Source organism: Nannospalax galili, unplaced genomic scaffold, assembly GCF_000622305.1.
Source record: "Nannospalax galili isolate Female #2095 unplaced genomic scaffold, S.galili_v1.0 scaffold351, whole genome shotgun sequence".
Classification (NCBI taxonomy): Eukaryota; Metazoa; Chordata; class Mammalia; order Rodentia; family Spalacidae; genus Nannospalax; species Nannospalax galili.
In genome coordinates, this window is record NW_008330327.1 from 3,012,280 (window position 1) to 3,030,031 (window position 17,752).

Below are 17,752 nucleotides of genomic sequence, written 5' to 3' on the forward strand. Positions count from 1 at the left end.
CAGCGCTAACAAACCCTGCAGCAAGCAGCCGCCGCCGCAGACCCAGCACGCCCCGTCCCCGGCTGCGCCCCCGGCCGCCGCCACCATCTCGGCTGCGGGCCCCGGCTCGTCCGCGGTGCCCGCCGCGGCAGCGGTGATCTCAGGCCCCGGAGCGGGCGGCGGGGCCGGTCCGGTGTCCCCGCAGCACCACGAGCTGACCTCGCTCTTCGAGTGCCCGGTCTGCTTCGACTATGTCCTGCCCCCCATTCTGCAGTGCCAGGCCGGGCACCTGGTGTGTAACCAATGCCGCCAGAAGTTGAGCTGCTGCCCGACGTGCAGGGGCGCCCTGACGCCCAGCATCAGGAACCTGGCTATGGAGAAGGTGGCCTCGGCGGTTCTGTTTCCCTGTAAGGTAAGCCAGCTCTGCCCTCCAGCGCGCTCGCAGGCCCTAAGGGGCAAATGGCATCTGGGGGGTGTGGGTGGGTGTGTGTGTGTGTGTGTGTGTGTGTGTGTCCACTCTCCCCACGCCCACCTGTCCACCTCGGGACTAGCGTGGGGTTGACGTTTGCCCGAGCCCGTCCACTCTCCCCACGCCCACCCCGTCCACTCTCTCCACGCCCACCTGTCCACCTCGGGACTAGCGTGGGGTTGACGTTTGCCCGAGCGCTGACCCCAGATTAGGTGGCACTTGATGGTGGTTAGAGCACATCCCAGCTCCTTGCAGACGTGTACTCCGTGAGCTTTTTGGGGCTGGGCTATGCAACTGAAACTTAGACTAGGACGATGACGTTGGGAGTGGAGGACCGAGAGGGGCGAGCTCACCGCGCCGGTTTCCAACGCTGGACTGGACGGGTTTGGTAGGGGATGCTTCCTGGAACCAGAGTCTACGGTCTGCGCACCCCTGACACGTGGGAACTCTTGGAAGTGTAGCTACAGAAGTGGGGGAGGGGGGCCACAGCCTGCTTCCCTCCCTCACTGAGAAAACGCTGCAAGCCACGCCTTTTCCTCTCAGCCCTCCATGGACTGGGAAGGACTCTGGAGTTGTGGCTGTTTTTTTTTACCTGAGATGACTAGACCAGGACTTAATAGGGTCACGCAGGACCTTTGTTACAGTTCTTTAAAGCCAGCACTTTATTTAAAGAGTTACTGGTGCTCTTGGGTTTAAAAAACAACAACGCAAACCACAAGTGAAAGTCTACGTCCTCCCCCTCCCCATGTTGCATTGTGTAACCTTACGTCTTGACAGCCTCACAGCTGTTGTTAATATGTCATTAATATCTGTCTCTGAAAGCTTTTCATATACCCATAGATACATTTTATCTCCAACAGTTAGATTTTAAAATGAATACTCCCACATATGTCATGTCTGAAACCTAACCTGGCTTCCTGTATTTGAAATGATTATAGGATTGTACTGAATGGTCTTAATGTAACATCTGGTTCCTTCACTGACCACTTAAAAATCCCCAGTTTTTAAGCAGTTGCACAGTTACTTGTCTGTATTAACTCCCTGTAACTTAGAGCTCTACTGAGGAGTTCATTTTCTGAATTTGGAGTTGGAAATAACGTCATTATTACTTCTGAGGGGTGTTTTTTAATGAACGTAATTGTTCTACCTCTTGGGCCCTTTAAGTGATCATGAACATCTCAGTGCTGCTTATTTTATAGGGCAAGAGCTCAGTTTTAAATTAAAAATAGTTCACCAGAGATTTCAGGCTTGAGAGTCAAGTCAGTAAAATGAGTGATTTGACTGGGTCTTCTGCCCTGCCATAAATCAAGTTAAAATAGCATATTCAAATAAGGGTTTGAATCAGGGCTTAGTTCATGGGGTTGTGGGTCATCTTAATACATTGCTTGCTTTTAGCCCCTCCTCCTGACACTTGCTCATTCACCCAGCTCAGGTGCTGCTTCTCACACAATTTGGATAAGGTATTTCTACAGCTTTCCTGGTTGATGAAGAAGACTGTAGCCTCTGGACCAGGAAAGAGCTGATGATGGTTGACAGGGTGGGTAACTGACATTTGAGAGATTTTGTTGGGTAGGGGATGACCCTCAGGTTTCTGGGGAGCTATCTTCTTTTCCCTTTACTTTCCCTGAACTTTGGATGGCTAGTAGAAAAACGGCTTTCATAGTTTACAGGTCGGCATTTGCTAGTCAGTATTGCACCATTTTGTTGTTTTTGTTTTTTTGAGACAGGGTCTCCCTTGTAGCCCCACCTGGCCTGGAACTTTCTATGTAGACCAGGCTGGCCTCAACCTCAGAGATCTGCCTGACTCTGCCTCCCAAGTGCTGGGATCAAAGACACTAGCACACCAGGCCTGAATCCATGGTTAAACTGTCTCATGAGTTATGCTGTATGTGTGGGGTTTCACTTTTTTTAGTTCCTGCATGCTTCCCTAATGTCTGAACAGGCAAGTGAGGTTTGTTTGTTTGTTTGTTTGTTTGTTTTTCCTTAAGGTGGTCTCACTATGTAGTACTAGGTAGACTGGGGCCTGGAACTCACTTGGTAGATCAGGCCTTGAACTCACACAGATCGACCTGCCTCTGCCTCTCAAGTACTGGGATTAAAAGTGTACACCACCACTCCCAGCTCTGAAGTCATTCTTGAAAAGTATTCTCTTGAGAATTGAGGTACTGAGCTTTTGTATGTGTGGAGGTGATTTTCCCAGCCTATATTATAAGAATGCAGTTGGGCAAAGCTATCACTTTACAAGCTGAAGTTCAAAAAGGCAATTCAGACCAGAAACCAAGCTTAGAATGGGTGTTAGGGTTACTTTTGTCTGTGCATATATATGAGGTTTATAAAATTGGAGTGTGCATCCCTCATCTTGGTTAACCAGTAATCCAGACTATTAGGGTAGCTCAGCCAGTTAGTGTGGATAAACCAATTTTGGATGTATACTTAACACAGCAGCCAGCCAAAACTGTTCATTGGGGTAGATGAAAATCATTGAGGAATGAGGCCTGTGTTACGTTGAAAACAAGGGAGGTCTGTGTACTCAGCCTGCAGTTTGAGGCTCCCAGATGTCTGAGGACTGCCTTGTCCCTACTCTCCGAATCTCTCTTGTAAGATGCTGCATTTAAGAATACCAATGTTGAGCATAACAGAGTGCAGGTTTCAAAAGCTGTCTGGTTCTGCTGGTTTGCTGAGACCACCTGGGTGGTGGGCAGGGGAGACCTTGATATCCTAGGCTGTAAATTGAAGGTTCAGGCTGCCTGATTTAGAAGAACCCGTAACTTCTCACATTCCATGAAATACAAGAGAGGCCATGTGGAACATACTGGGTACCTTCCCTGTATCAGTGACTTTACAGGGGGCAACATTTATTATCTTGCCCTGTCTCTAGATGAGGAACCGTGTAAATGTAGACTGATTAAGTTTTAATCAACTTACCAAATCACACTTTTAGTCAGAGGGTCAGTCTGCTTCCCAAATGCACACATCCTTAGTGCACTGATACTGCATAGGAATTTTTAATTTATTTCATGTGTATGCTTGTATTGCCTTCACGTATGTAAGTGTACTGTGTCCTGAAATGCCCATGGAGGTCAGAAGAGGGCATCGGATCCCCTGGAACTGGAGTTATGGACAGTAGTTAGCTGCCATGTAGATGCTGGGAATCAAACCCCAGTCCTCTGCCAGAGCAGCCAGTGCTCCTAACTGCTGAGCCATCTCTTCGGCCCCAACCAGCCTACGTAGGAATTTTAAATCTTAGTTTATATTACAGGCTTCCAAGTCATTGACTCAAACTTGACATTATTAACAAAACTACCTGACTGGAAGAGCTCATCAGTTGAGCCTATGGTGGGACTATCCAACACAGCTTTGGACTGTTGGCTAAAAAATGGGTGTTGCTAAATAGTTACCTTATGTAAATGTGAGGGCACTTAATTAAAAGTTAAAGTGTTGCCACACCTTTGATACAGGGGACCACATGAATTATTTACTCAGGTCTCCTTTTCAAGGATTTCTATCAGAATATGGCTCTTTCAGGGTATTTTCAGTTTATTCTCGCCCTATGACTGAGAATTTTTGACATCCTGTTACCATATCTCAGTGAAGTGTGGGTCCAAGGGACAGTATATTTCATCACTCGATATAGTTTTAATTAAACTTTTATCTATTGTGTGTATGTGTCGGGGCTTACTGTGGAGATCAAAGGACAGTTTGCAGAGGATCAGTTCTCTCCTACCTATGGGTCCCTGGGATCAAACTCGATCATCAGGCTTGGCAGCAGGTGCCTTTACTGACTGACTGTCCTCTCTGGCCCCTCAGTAGTGTATTTTTACCAACCAGGTATTTCTCTCCACAGCTGGTAGGAAGTGCTAAACCACTGCAGCCTGCGTAAATTAAATGACATTTTCTTTCCATTCTTTGTTTTCATTGACATTTTATATAGTTAACTATAAATCATTTCTGAATCTGAAAGCCTCAGCTAGACAAGTCTTCCCTGTGGTTAGATTGTGACCATGTTGTGTTTAAAAAATAAGGTCAGACTACCTGGGTGAATGCTTAAAGCAGTGGTATTCCACTTGAGATAAACTTTCTAAATACTCTGGAAGGACCAGGATGGGCCAGATAATGCGGGAAGAGAGGTGACTGACACATAACCTCAGGGTTGATGAGGTCTTAAGAAGCAGAGTCATTGGGGAACCTGAAAACTCACACCACCTCCAAAGAGGGCAGCCCTAGAAAGAGCTGGAGAATCAGTTCAGTCTAGTTCAGAGCCTGTCTGAGCAGCGTAGCGACTCTGTCTCACAAAAACAAACCAAAGAGGGCAACCTTGACTCAACCTCACTCTGGATTGCTGGAAGTTGAGGATGTGGTCCTTCATGTTAAAAAAAAAAAGTCAGAAACTGGACTTTGATGTAAAGCCTCAACCCCCCTCTCCCCTCCCTCTTCTTTTCCCTCCTTCTCTCCCTCCCTCTCTCCTTTGGCCAAATTCAAACGTACGGATGAATATGCAAGCCAAACTAACCAAATCTGAAATTCCCACTGCTTAAGGACCAGCCTTTGATTTTTTTAAGGAAGTATTTACTGAGACTAGATGTTCTCATTTAATTCTTACTATACATTAACTTTAGAATTCTGACAGATCCCAACAGAGATTTTGTAGCTTGCTTTCTTTTTATCTTTATTTTGCCTCAAGAATATTCATTCTGGTCATCTGTTGGCCTTAACTGTTGCCCTGGTGATTAGATAATTGGCTTTGTATGTGTCACTTTTTTTCTACCTGAGAATCTTTAGGAGACCGGTTTGGGCTAAATGATTACACCAGGGATTTTTCCTGCCCTAGTATTGGGGAGTCTAGGAAGTGGTCACAGGAGCAAAAGTGCTAGAGACAAGACAGAAGAGCTGGATTCTCAGACGTCCTGGCTGTGATCCAGTCATGTACTTCCCTGAGCTGATTAGCTCAGAAGTTTTAAAGAAGTAGAGACTTCCCACCTGGTAAGATGACCTGAGATCAGATCAGAATGGTCATAGACAGCCTTTCCTTGCCATTGCAAATGGAGGCTGGGTACTGTTGTCTGGTGTGGGAAAGCCCATTAGCCAAAAATGCTTTCAAAGATTTCTTCTTAACCTGAAACATTCAGGTGGGTGTGGAGGCGCATGTTTTTAATCCCAGCACTCTCGAGGCAGAGCCAAGTGGATCTCTCTGAATTCCAGGCCAGCCAGGGCTACATAGTGAGACCCTGTCCCAAAAGACTAAACCAAAACAAAACAATTCTCTGAAGACACAGGCATTTACCATGGAAGCTATCCTGCTGTCTTCTCTACTGCTTAAAGTTGACCAAGTTGGCCCACAGAAGCATGGAGCAGTCCTTCAAGGATCAGGCTTTAAAACACACAGTTAGACAATACAGACAAGACTTCAAGTGGTCAAATTCAGAAGGTCTAGAATATTATGTATCAGGACTAAAGTTTAATGCTGATTCTGCATGTAATTAACAAAGATTTGTCCATGATCTGCAGCTGAAGTAAACTATCTCTAAAGTTGATCCTTCCTACAGCCAGACTAGAGGCTGACCAAAAAAGTACAGCAGATCTAGCCTGTAAGTGCCAGCCTGAGATTGGATTAGAGTTTCTGTTGTGTATTAGAGCTCAGTGGGAAATGTCCTGAGTGCCAGACTTGCACTTCTCACCAATTTTTAATAACTGGCACTTCTTATTCAAACACATAAGGACCTCACAAGAGGCACATGACAGGTACACAGGTGCTGGCCTGAATGCCAGTGTCCACAGCCACTAGGTATTGCCAGTGAGATGTGATTATATGTGGCATTAAAATGAGGTTCCACTCTACACATCCAGGAAAGGAAAAGAGGAATTTTTCCTGATTAAATGTATCTTCATACTTCAGGTGTGCTTTCCAGAGCTTATAAGAGCGCCTGAAAATTCTTTGGTAGCATTTCATCACTTTTACATAAGTCACCCATTTTTCTCTGTTCCTTCCTTGGAAATGAGGGAACTGTCATGTTCCCCATTTCTAGCTTGGTAAAGATTTTATGTAATGACTTTTTAGACTATATGGCATCTGTGGGATAAAGGGGTTACCATAGAGATGGGTGAACGATATTCCTGTGATAAACATGTCAGCGTGTGCATGCTTTTTAAACTTTGAGTCAACAAAAGTGGTATCTTTGATCCCTCCTCCTGCTAGGGCCCTTTCTGTGGTAGTTTGAGGAACAGACCCTAGTCATGCCTCTGTGTCTGCATCCTCTCTCTGTTTCCACTGTGACTGGCTGGAAACCTCTGAGCCTCAGTGGCTCACTGGAAAAACAGGGTAATGTTAGGGTTGGTTGTAGTAATTCATGCAAAGAGCCTAGCACAGCCCTGGCACTAAATAAATATGCTACTGGAAGCTGACAGGAAGCAAATAACCAGTACACGGCGTGATGACAGGTCCAGGGGTAAACCTGAAAAAGAAAAGTCCTGTTTTTTCCACAAATCCTCTCTGGGTTTCTCTTCCTGACTTCTAACCCCTATAGGCCCATCATAGGGTTTTCTAGAGCTCGGCGATATAGCCCTGACATTGGTTCATTGGCTGCTCAGGGATGGTATGCCTTTTTTCTATTTCTGTAATCAGTCTTTCCTTCTTTTTTTTTCTTATTTGAGACAAGGTCTTGTAACATAGCCCAGGCTGTTCTCAAACTCATGATCCTCTTGCCTCAGTGTCCTGCATGCTGGGATTACAGGCATGTGTAACCAACCCAGGATCTGTAATCTTTTTAAAAGGAAAAGCCTGGTTTAATTAGGCATCACTTTTAAGTGTGTGTGTGTGTGTGTGTGTGTGTGTGTGTATGCATGAATGTGTGTCTGTGTGCATGTGCGTGTGCGTGTGTGTGTGTGTGTGTGTGTGTGTGTGTGTGTGTGTGTATAGGCCTGATGTTGTAGCCCCAGCTGTCCTGGAACTCACTATGTAGATCAGGCTGGCCTTGAACTCACAGAGATCTGCCTGCCTCTGCCTCCCGAGTGCTGGGATTAAAGGCGTGCACCACCATGCCCGGCAAGCATGTGTGTATATATTTTTAATACATTTTACACGTTACTATATATGCTTTTAAGTTATAATTTTTACTTTTATTTACTTTTTATTCAGGATAAAACAGCAGTAATCATTATTTAAATGTAGAACTTAATAGAAAGCAGTATAAATCAAAATGTCCTATAGTTCCCCACTAAAAATAATCACAGAGCTGGGCATGGTGGCGCATGCCTTTAATCCCAGCACTTGGGAGGCAGAGGCAGGCGGATCTCTGAGTTCAAGGCCAGCCTGATCTATGTAGTGAGTTCCAGGACAGCTGGGGCTAAAGGGAGACCCTGTCTCAAAAAGACCAATAATAATAATCATCATCATCATCATCACAGTACCATTCTGCAGATTTTCTTGCAAACATACTTGTAAAATAATGGATTTTTTATTCACACACTTGCCCCCACCAAGAAAAAGCAAGTAAAATGAGAAGTCCTAGTCTACATGCTGTTCTTAACTTTATTTTAAACTACGTTACACATTGCGACTGTTTTTCTGTTTTCTGATACACATTCTTTTGTAAAATATTTTATTTACTATTTTTATTTTATGTGTATGAGTGTATTGCCTACACTTGTAGGCAGTACACGGTAAATGCACCTGTGTTATGCAGTGCCCAAAGAGGTCAGAAGAGGGAGTTGGATTTCTCTGCAACTAGAGTTTTAGACAGTTGTTAGCCTCCATATGGGTGCTGGGAACCAAACCCATAAACATTCTTTAAGGTCATGTTCAATGACTGGCTTAATACTGCAGTTTCATAACAGTACTAGATTTAATTAAGTTCCTGTTGGTGGTCATCTTTAATTTTGTTTTCTTTGACTTTCTTTAAGTACCAATAACCAGAATCTTTGAACATTAAGAAAACCACTATTTCTTAAGAGCACAGTTTTAGAGCTTATATAGTACAGGAAAAGGGTATATTGAGAATATAGGCTTTGGTTGGTAAAGCCAAATTGCTTTAGACCTTGAATTATTTGCACTTTCTTCCCAGCATCTCCATCACTAGGTGCTGTCCTTTTGGTCCTAATGCTGTGCCTTCCTCCTCTAAAGTGAGCTCAGGCCTGTGCTGGTTGCTGCTGCTGACACAATTTTAACCAAACTCACTCTTACCTGAGACCCTCCCACAGCCCTGGTTCTCTCCTTTTACTGACCCATCCAGCTGCCTCACCTGCCATTGCCCCCACTTACCTACCTTGGGTCTGGTAGCGGAGACAGACGGGCCAACAGCAGTAAAGCCCTGCTGCAGGGGAGGAGCAGCACTTCGCTCATGAAGAAGAAGCAGGAGGAAGGTCGTCATGGGGTCCTATGGGGAGGCCAGGGGACCTGCTGTAGAGAACATTGCTTCCTTGTAGGTGGCCTGAAATAGGTGTGCTGTCTCATGTTATCCACCTAACTACTTTGTGAAGAACATAGCATGCAGTTTGTATGCCCCATAAGAAATTCTCTCAAGCTCTTCGGTTTGTAAATTTGGGGAGCAAAGACCCCAGTCTGGAGCAGTAACTTTTCAACAAATAATTTGTGGAGGGTATAAGTATATCCTAAATAGTGCCTGGGAGGTACTAGACATCTTATAATTTATTTGCTAATCTAACAACCCGACCACTTAATTCTTCTGGTGAATCTGACTGCTTTAGCCACTAACGAAGGTCTGGTGAGGGCATGGCACTGTTTAAAGGCTTCTTGGTGCAGCCGTTGTGGTTGTACAGATGGGAACCTGGCATTGAAGAGCGAGAATGTATTGAGAAAGGGTGGGCCAGGTGCTGGTAGCGTGGAAGAAAGCCTCCAACACCTTCCTTTAAGTGCTTTCATTTGTTTAAGCATGCACTAAAGGACCTCACAGAACAACCATCTGATTTCTCAGTGGCATTTAGAGAACAGCTAAACATTTTAATCACAAACAGCTAGTTTGAATTGTTAGAAGTCTTTTAAAGAAGTCATTTGGAGCTGGAGATGTAGTTCAATGGTACATCAGTTGCCTGGTATGCACAAGGCCCTAGGTCTCATCCCCAGTACTTGGCCGGGGGGCTAATTTTGATTAATGTAAGTTTTTTAAATTTATTTTTACTTTATGTGTGTGTTTTACCTACGTGTGTCATGCAGTGCCCATGGAGGTCAGAAGAGGGTGTCGGATCCCAGAAACTGGAGTTACAGATGGTTGTTAGCTGCCATGTGGGTGCTGTGAACCAAACCAGGGTCCCCTGCAAGTGTAGCCAGTGCTCTTAAGTCTGAACCCTCTCTCCAGCCCCTGATTAATGTAAATTTTGCCATACTAGGTTTACCGTACTGTACTAGGTTCAGCTGCAGTCCCCATTTGAACAAGTCTAAAGAACATTGAGAAGATAGAGACAGAAACTAAGAGTCTCCTGACTATCTGCTGATCTATATAATAAATTACAGATCAGTGCAGTTGAACTCCACTTCCATTTCCAGAACCCATGTAAGAAAATGTGGGATTGGGGAAACTGTGTTTCTGGAACTTGCCTTTCAGATGGGGTCTTAGATGAAATGAGAGCTTGCCTTGGGCCAGTGGAAGTGGGGGATAATGGAACTGAAGTGCAGAAATAGCATACCAGGGTCTAGACCAGCCAGGCAGCTTCCAGCTCTCGGAAGGATCAGCAGACAGTGGTGAAGGCTCTTGTCTATGAGGGCCAGAGACGTGTTGCGTGATATTCTATATCTTCATTGAAAAATTATGTTGGTTCACTAAAATGAGTCCCAAAGAACCTTGAGCAAAAGATAAATGATTTACATTGGTTGCATTTCCATGTAGATATGTATGCTAAAAGTATATTTACTCTTAAAAACACCTAGGCTAAAGCTTAATTCATTCAACCAACTCCTCATAAGAAACTTCTGTCCCTCAAAGTATAGAAGTGCTGATATACCCAGCACTCAGGAGGGAGAAGCAGGAGGATCTCTGTGAGTTCAGGGCAGCCAGCCTAGTCTGTACAGCCAGCTTCATGCCAGTCAGGGCTACATAGTGAGACCATGTCTCAGAGAGAAAGAAAACATGCACTAACATAGTTTCTCTATTCTTTCATGCATTTTAATTTGGCTTGGTTTGGTTTCTTGAGACAGGGTCTCCCTGTAGACCCAGCAGGCCCCGAACTTGCTATGTAGACCAGGTTGGCTTTGATCTCATAGAGATCCGCCTGCCTCTGCCTCCCAAGAGCTGAGATTAAAGGTGAATACCACTATGACCTTCCCAATTTATATATATAGAGAGAGAGAGAGTGTTTTGTCTTTCTAACCTAAATGCACCCATGGAGTGCAATGCACATAGAGACCAGAAGAGGGAATTGAATCCCTTGGAACTTAGAGTTTTGGTTGTTAGCTGCCATGTGGGTGTATGGAACCCAACCTGGGTCCTCTACAGAGCAGCCAGTGCTCTTAGCCTCTGAGTCCTCTCTTTAGCACCTCACATTCGTGTTTTCATTTTCTGGTTTCTACTCATACCTATGTTTATAAACATTCAAATGCAAACTGCAGGCATCCTGCTGCTCCTCAAATCTCTGTGTTGATAAAGTAGCCTATGGATGAATCTGGTTGATCAGGAGAAAGCACAAGGACACAGATAAAACTCCATCGGAATAGAGTTTATTAGCAAAGGAACATATGGGACAGATTGCCTTCTGGGCAGGGAAAATGTCTGCCCCGGGTCGTGAGCTGGGGTCTTTTTAAAGGGAGGAGGCTTCTGCTTCCTGCAGAAGGCAGGAAGAGGTATAGGGAAGCCTGCTGTGTTGGCCAAACAGTGGAGAAAAGTCTGCTTCTCTTGACTTCAAAGACCTGGGTGCTTATCAACTCAGTTCCCTTTTCTTAGGGGCTCCTGAAGCCCTGTTGGTGAGGGGCGGGGCTATCTGAACCTTAACATTCCAGCCTTTTGTGTTATAGGATGGGGGGCACCCTTATTGTCTTGCTACTTCCTGCTGGACAGGGTATACATGGGGGTAGGCTGGATTAGGAGTCAATCAGACAGCAGGGGTTCCCTCTTCGTGCATCTCATCAGGGTCCTCAATGGTTGACAGGCGCTCATATACATGTGGAAGTAAGGAAAGTAACAACTGATTAAAATTAGTAAGAGTTAGTTTTTGGATTTTGGTCCTGAAAATATCTGAAGAGGCAAGGAGCAATGGTCAGCACCAAGGCAATAGCTCTTTTTCTTTTTTATTTATTTATTTATTTTGCTTCTTCCAGGGCTGTACTCGAGAGTGATGGACTCAGAATTTGTTTTCAGGCATTTTGATACCTGTTGGAGTGGCTAGAACCAGTGTCAATTACCTCTCAAAGGCTTCTAGATAGGGGGAGAAAATAAATTTAGCCATCATTTCATTTTTTGGCTAGAACAATAGTGGATTGCCTTCCTTAGCTGTAAGTGGGCTCTACAGTATTGCAGACCAAGATTTGAAGTCTTATATCTGAGTAGTGTTGTCTTATTAGGAACATAATCATCAATGAGAGATAATTGTCTAAATAACATAAGAGCTTATGTCTAATGTCTGGGTTGTGTAATCCCTTGAACTCTTAAAATATACTGATGACTTTAATTTTTTGTTATGCTTTCCTTTTGGGTGTTTAAGACCATACTGTTGGCCAAAATAAACCAATTTATTTTTACTCTTAAGGTCATATGAGGATTTGGACCTCAGGGGTCACATGGGCTTGGTGGGGAGCCCCTGGCTCCTCAGGCTTTTCTTTTACCAGCTCCATCTACGTGAAGATAAGTCAGAAGGTCCTGCTTGATTAGGGCTTCGCTTGGAAGCATGGAGGAAATGTTTCCTCTGTGTTGATCCTCCTCTTTGCAGACTGGACACTGGTTCAGGTCCATCTTCTGGGGTCTCCATGGCCTCCCTGAACAAGAGGACAGGTGACTCACCAAAGTTACAGGACATTTCGAGAGATGCGCCATAGCCCCTGGAACTTGTTTGACCTTGGAGGGCAAGGAACAAAAATTTGTCCCTTTAAGTCCCTCTGACCAGATTAATATAGGTCTGGCTATTAAACACCCAACAAGGTTAGTTACACCAGTCTGGTACTTTTAATTACCATGTGCTATGTAGATAGAGCTTGGGCTACATCCTTAAATAAATCTTGACTAGACATCCTTAGACTAGTTGACTAAACTATGACCTTAGAAATTTTAAGATTATCCATATATTATCTTTGTCTCATTTAAATTTATAGAAACATGGTGGGTAGGTGTAGTGGGGAATGGCTCAGGTGGGGTTCAGAGGGAAGAACAGACATAGGGTCAGTAGAAAACTCATTCCTGGATTGGTGTTAAAGGAGGGGTCCTTGAAATTTTTTTAAGAGACCCAATACTGGTAGCCTGTTACTTGCTGCATTTCTTGGCCAGTTTTAATTTGAAGAGGTGAATCTAACCAGGTTGTCCCGAGAGCTTGGCTGCAGTCGGGGTAGACAGGATCACCAGGTGAGGACCAACGTGTCCAGAGGGTTTCCTTCACTCTTTTCTGTTGGGTGTTAACTCACAGGTAGGCATGAGCTCCAGGTTGAAGTGGGTGGTCAGTTTTGCCTTTAGAAGCCTGGAGAATAATCCGCTCAGCATGTTCCCTGAGTAGTTTCCTTAGAAGGGTGAAGGCAGGTAAATAGTCGTGTAGAGGGGAGGGATGCTGGAGGAAGAGGTCATCCTTGGCTAAAATTAAGGCCCTGGTGAGCGTCACAAGTTTGGCTTTTTGTGACATGGTTCCAAGTGGTAGGAGTCCTGACTCAATGACATCTGTGAGAGATACCATGGCCTGTGGGACCCCGTTGAGGTGATAGTTAAACTTCTATCCATAAACCAAGTCAGGGTTGAGTTTGGTAGGGGATCTGGGAAATTAGGGGATCCCTGTAGGAGAGTTCCTGAAGAGTTTTCAGGCACGAGTGAGTGAGTGAGCGGTTCACTGGAAGGGAGGTGGGAAGCTGGATTGAGAGGAGGGCAGGAATCAAGGGTGAGTGAGGGGTTTTCAAGAAATGTGACATAGAAGAGTTGTAGTTTAGAAGGAGCTAGATTGGCAAGAGATGTGTGGGTTAGTTAAATCCTTAAGCTGGTGGGGGGAAGGACAGAGGTGGGTTGACCCGAAGTGAGCTTAATTCCCTCTGGAGCCAGGAGAGCAGTAGTGGCCAGAGCACAGAGACAAGGTTGTCAGTCCCAGATGGTGGTATCAAGCTTTTTAGAGAGAAAAGCTACCGGGGAAAAAGTGGGATCCCTCATCTGTCCCAAAACCCCTAATGCCTGGTCCTTATTTTTAGTTGTATAAAAGAGGAACGGACATTTGAGGTTGGGGAGAAGTAGAGCCGATGACTTTAAGAGTGTTTATAGTTTTGGAAGGCTGCTGTAACGGGGTCAACAGACTCAGGGGCGTTCCCTTTGGAAGCTTCACGGAGTGGCTTTGTAAAGAGGGCAAAGTTAGGAATCCAGGTGTGCAGGTACCCTGCAATGTCTAGGAAAGATAGAATTTTCTCCTTGGTTGTTGGGGGCTTTAAAGACCTTGGGTAATTTGTCCTGTCTATAGTTAAACGGTGGGATGTAGGTGTGACAAGGAACCCCAAGTACTTGACTTGAGGGAGAGAAAGGTGAGTCTTAACTGAAAATATCCTATATCCCTTGTACCCCAGAAAATTGTGTGGGCCTTGGAGACTGAGAGAGATGGGGAGCAAAGAAGTAGGTTATCTGCATATTGTAGGATGGTGGGGTGGTTAAGGTCTAGGGAGGTTAAATCCCAGGCTAGAGCTTGTCCAAAGAGGTGAGGGCTATCTCGAAACACATGGGGCAGGACAGTCCAGGTTAGATCATAGGTGCAAGTGATGTATTTAAAATCTTGTATGAAGTGTGTAGGATTAGTAGAAAAAGAGCCTATTTTGCATTTGAAGTGAGATAGATCTCCAAGAGAGAAAGGGACATGGACCTTGACCATCCCGTCTATGTGTGCCACCTCCCGGAGGGGAAAGATACCGTGGGCAGGGGGTTGAGACTGGGTGTGGGAGCGAGCATGGCTTGACATGTGTCACTCCTAAAATCCAGGACAGCTTATGTAATTGCTATGCACTTACTAGAATCAGGGAACGTGACACAACATAGATATATTATCTACTCCACACATTCAGAGTTCAGTGAATGTCTTAGCAGTGATGCTGGTTCCTGGGCCAGGACCATGTGTCTTTTAGCCATCAGGGTGCATTTTATAATTGGTACAGATTAGATTCGAACCAAGTGCTGGTTGCTTGTGCTTTACTCCTGGATAAGGTCAGTTCTTAGATTTCATTTACATCTGACAGAATATCGATTGTGCTTTGTTTTTCTAAGGCATTTTCATTTGAGACACTGGCAGATATTCTAATGAATTTCAGCTGTTTCCTTGGAGGCAAGCAGGTCAAGTTGGGGTGGTTACCTCACTGTCCCAGGAGGGAGAGACCTCTGCTGTGGGGCTCCTGGCACTTCCATTGCAGTAGACTGCTGATTGTGGTGTTTGGTGCATCATTCTGGAATTACATAGAATCAGGTTTAATGAAATAGATTAAATGACTTGTTCTAAGCCTGCCACAGCATCATGACCTTCACTAGCAGTCCAAACAAGAGCAATGATATTGCTTATATCCTCATTTTATAAACAAATACAGTATTGCTGTTTATTAGATAAATGAACAGTGTCTAGGATTTGATAGGCTCTGACAGGTCTATATGTATTTATATATGAAAGGGTTTCTGTGTTTCTGTGCCCAAAAGGGAGAGCCTGTCTAAATTCCACCTTAAATACAGCCTCAAATCCCAAGCCCAGGGAAAGAATGGGAACTATTTACTGCTTTTTGCAAAGACCTAAAAATGAGGCAGCATGTTCTGCACAGCCTCTTAGTGGTAGAAGATGTTTGTGCAGGGCCTCTGAGTGGCAGACCCTGGAACAGCTGCTGGAGGCAGGCCAAGCCCGGGGTCTACATTTGTTTCTCCTTCTGCCCTTCCCCACATTCTTTAGCTTTGAGCTATTCCTCCCCCACCCCCATTTTCTTTTTCTTTCTTTTTCTCTTTCTTTAAGGAGGTTTATTTAAAAATAATCCCACCCCACCACACCCCCAGAGGAAAATGAGCACATCCTTCCCAAAGGAGGAATCTCATTTATAGCTGTGGCTGTGTCTCAGGACACACAGGCCTCCCTTTGCATGTGGCCCAGGGGCTCCTTTAGCAGCACTTGGATACAGGGAAGAACCAAACCACTAAAAGCAAAGCCCTCCCACAGGCTACAGGAGTCTGCTGGCTGGCCCCTTTGCGTATGAAGAAACCCACACTGGGCAGTGTATGAAAAGCAAGGCCTCTGATGATGTTGGCAGATGCCAGAGAAACTGGGGAAGGTGGGTGCCCGGGTACTTCTGTGCAAGGTGCTACTGCCTTAGGGAGCCCTGCTTCCAGGGCTGTTCTGCACTTGCACACCAGGGAAAACGTCTCAGAGCCTGATGCCAAAAGCAGCGTGTCTGTGGACTCCAGGTTTGAATGTGGGATTGAGGCTGGAGGTGAAGGCAGAAGGGAGATTATCTCTGTTCTTTTAGGGCAGGAATCAGGGTCTGGTGGCCACAAGTGGTCCATCTATGCCTGGCCCAGGGAGCAGCTCCTGCTATTGACTACACTCCAGGAGCCTCTAGTTTCTAGTCAGGAAAATAGGTAGAACCAGCTCACTGGCACACTCCCAGGCTTTGCAAACAGTATGGGTGTGGTGTATGTCAGGGCTGGTATTTCCCAGTAGTTACAGTAGACCCAGTGGGTAGGTCAGTAACTGCTGTGTCCCCTATAGCTATACATGTGGCCACCCAGAAGCCAGGCTTTGTCATTCATCAGAATCAGATTGGTTGGTTCTCAACTGGGTTGGTTTTGCCTGCTAGGAGACATTTGGGCACACCTAGAAACATTTCTATGATCACAACTGGGGGCCAGGGATAGGCACTTTTGGCATCTAATGAGTAGAAACCAGGGAAGCTGTTGAACATCCTCTAATACATAGCACAGTGCCTGCAGGGACTTGTGCAGATCAGCAGTACAGAGAAATCCTGAAATGTTAAAGCCCCTGACCTGCCTTCGTTTGTACAGTTTCCTGCACTCACCCTGTGCTAGAACCAGAAGGAACTACTCCATCCACAGTCTGCCTTCTGGCCCGCATACTGCCATCTCTTTGAAATAGCCTGCTGTCATTCAGTCTTCCTTTCCGTGTTTGTATTTCTGAAGTTGTCTCTTTGTCCTTGGCAAATGGGTTTCAAGACCACTATTGGATGCCTGTGAGGTAATTCTGTAACTATATACCATAATATGTACTTTATGTATTTTCCCTATAAATATAACTTTTCTTCAGGTGACCCTAGATCACTGAACCATGACAGTGTCAAGTGGGTAGCATATATACAATGGATACGCTGAGCAGTGGGACCCTAGATCATTGAGCCATGGAAGTATCAAGTGGGTAGCATATACACAATGGCTACTCTGGACGATAGGATGACTTGTGCAGGATTTCATCATGCTACTCAGAGTAGCCTGCAATTTAAACTGTATGTTTGGTTTTGGAATTTTACATTTACTGTTCTCAGGCTGGGGTTGACAGCAGGTAACAGACTAAGGAAAGCAAAACTAAGAATACAGGGAGGCAACTGCATTTGAGTTGTTTGTTCTTATAGCATATGGCAGCATATGGGAGGCTCACCTGGAAACAGCACACACAGCCTCAGCAGCTGATTCCCACTGTGTGCTCTTAGGGTAGAGGTTGGTAGCCCTGGCAACCTTCAGAAACCCTTGGAGCTTTTCAAGAATACATAAGCACAAGGCCAAGGACCAAAGAGATTTGGGTTTGCTGCTCAGAATCATCTAGATGGTTTTACATACAGTCTTGGGGAATTCATAGAACCCTAATGTCCTTTCTCCAGTATCTAGGGGGGAGCTTCTAATGTGGGTGACAATAACCCCCACCATGCTGGAAAATAGCATTCTAGAGCAATAGCAAAGCTATTAGCAGTACGCACTGTGCACAGTATGAAGAGGGAAATTAAATTTGGATCTTGGTCTAGGGTACAGCTCAGTGGTATAGCACTTACTATGTATGAAGTCCCAAGCTCTAGTCCAGGTAAAAAAAAAAACACAAAACAAAAAAGGCTTAGATGTTTTCTTCTTGGAGGTCATCTTTAATCCAGTTACCATAGAGGTGTCCTCAGTGGTCCTGAAAAACACCGCTTTGACCCCCCCACACACACACACACCTCTCTTATGG

The 17,752-nt window shown here is 45.1% G+C and overlaps 1 protein-coding gene across 1 annotated transcript in view; it reads left to right on the forward strand.

The window, feature by feature from the left end:
• Positions 1–17,752, forward strand: part of Siah2 (siah E3 ubiquitin protein ligase 2) — a 27,849-nt gene that overhangs the window by 990 nt on the left and 9,107 nt on the right. The window contains exon 2 of the mRNA XM_008845023.2: positions 4–391. Within this exon, the coding sequence (XP_008843245.1) occupies positions 4–391 (388 nt within the window). The remainder of the gene's footprint in view (positions 1–3; positions 392–17,752) is intronic.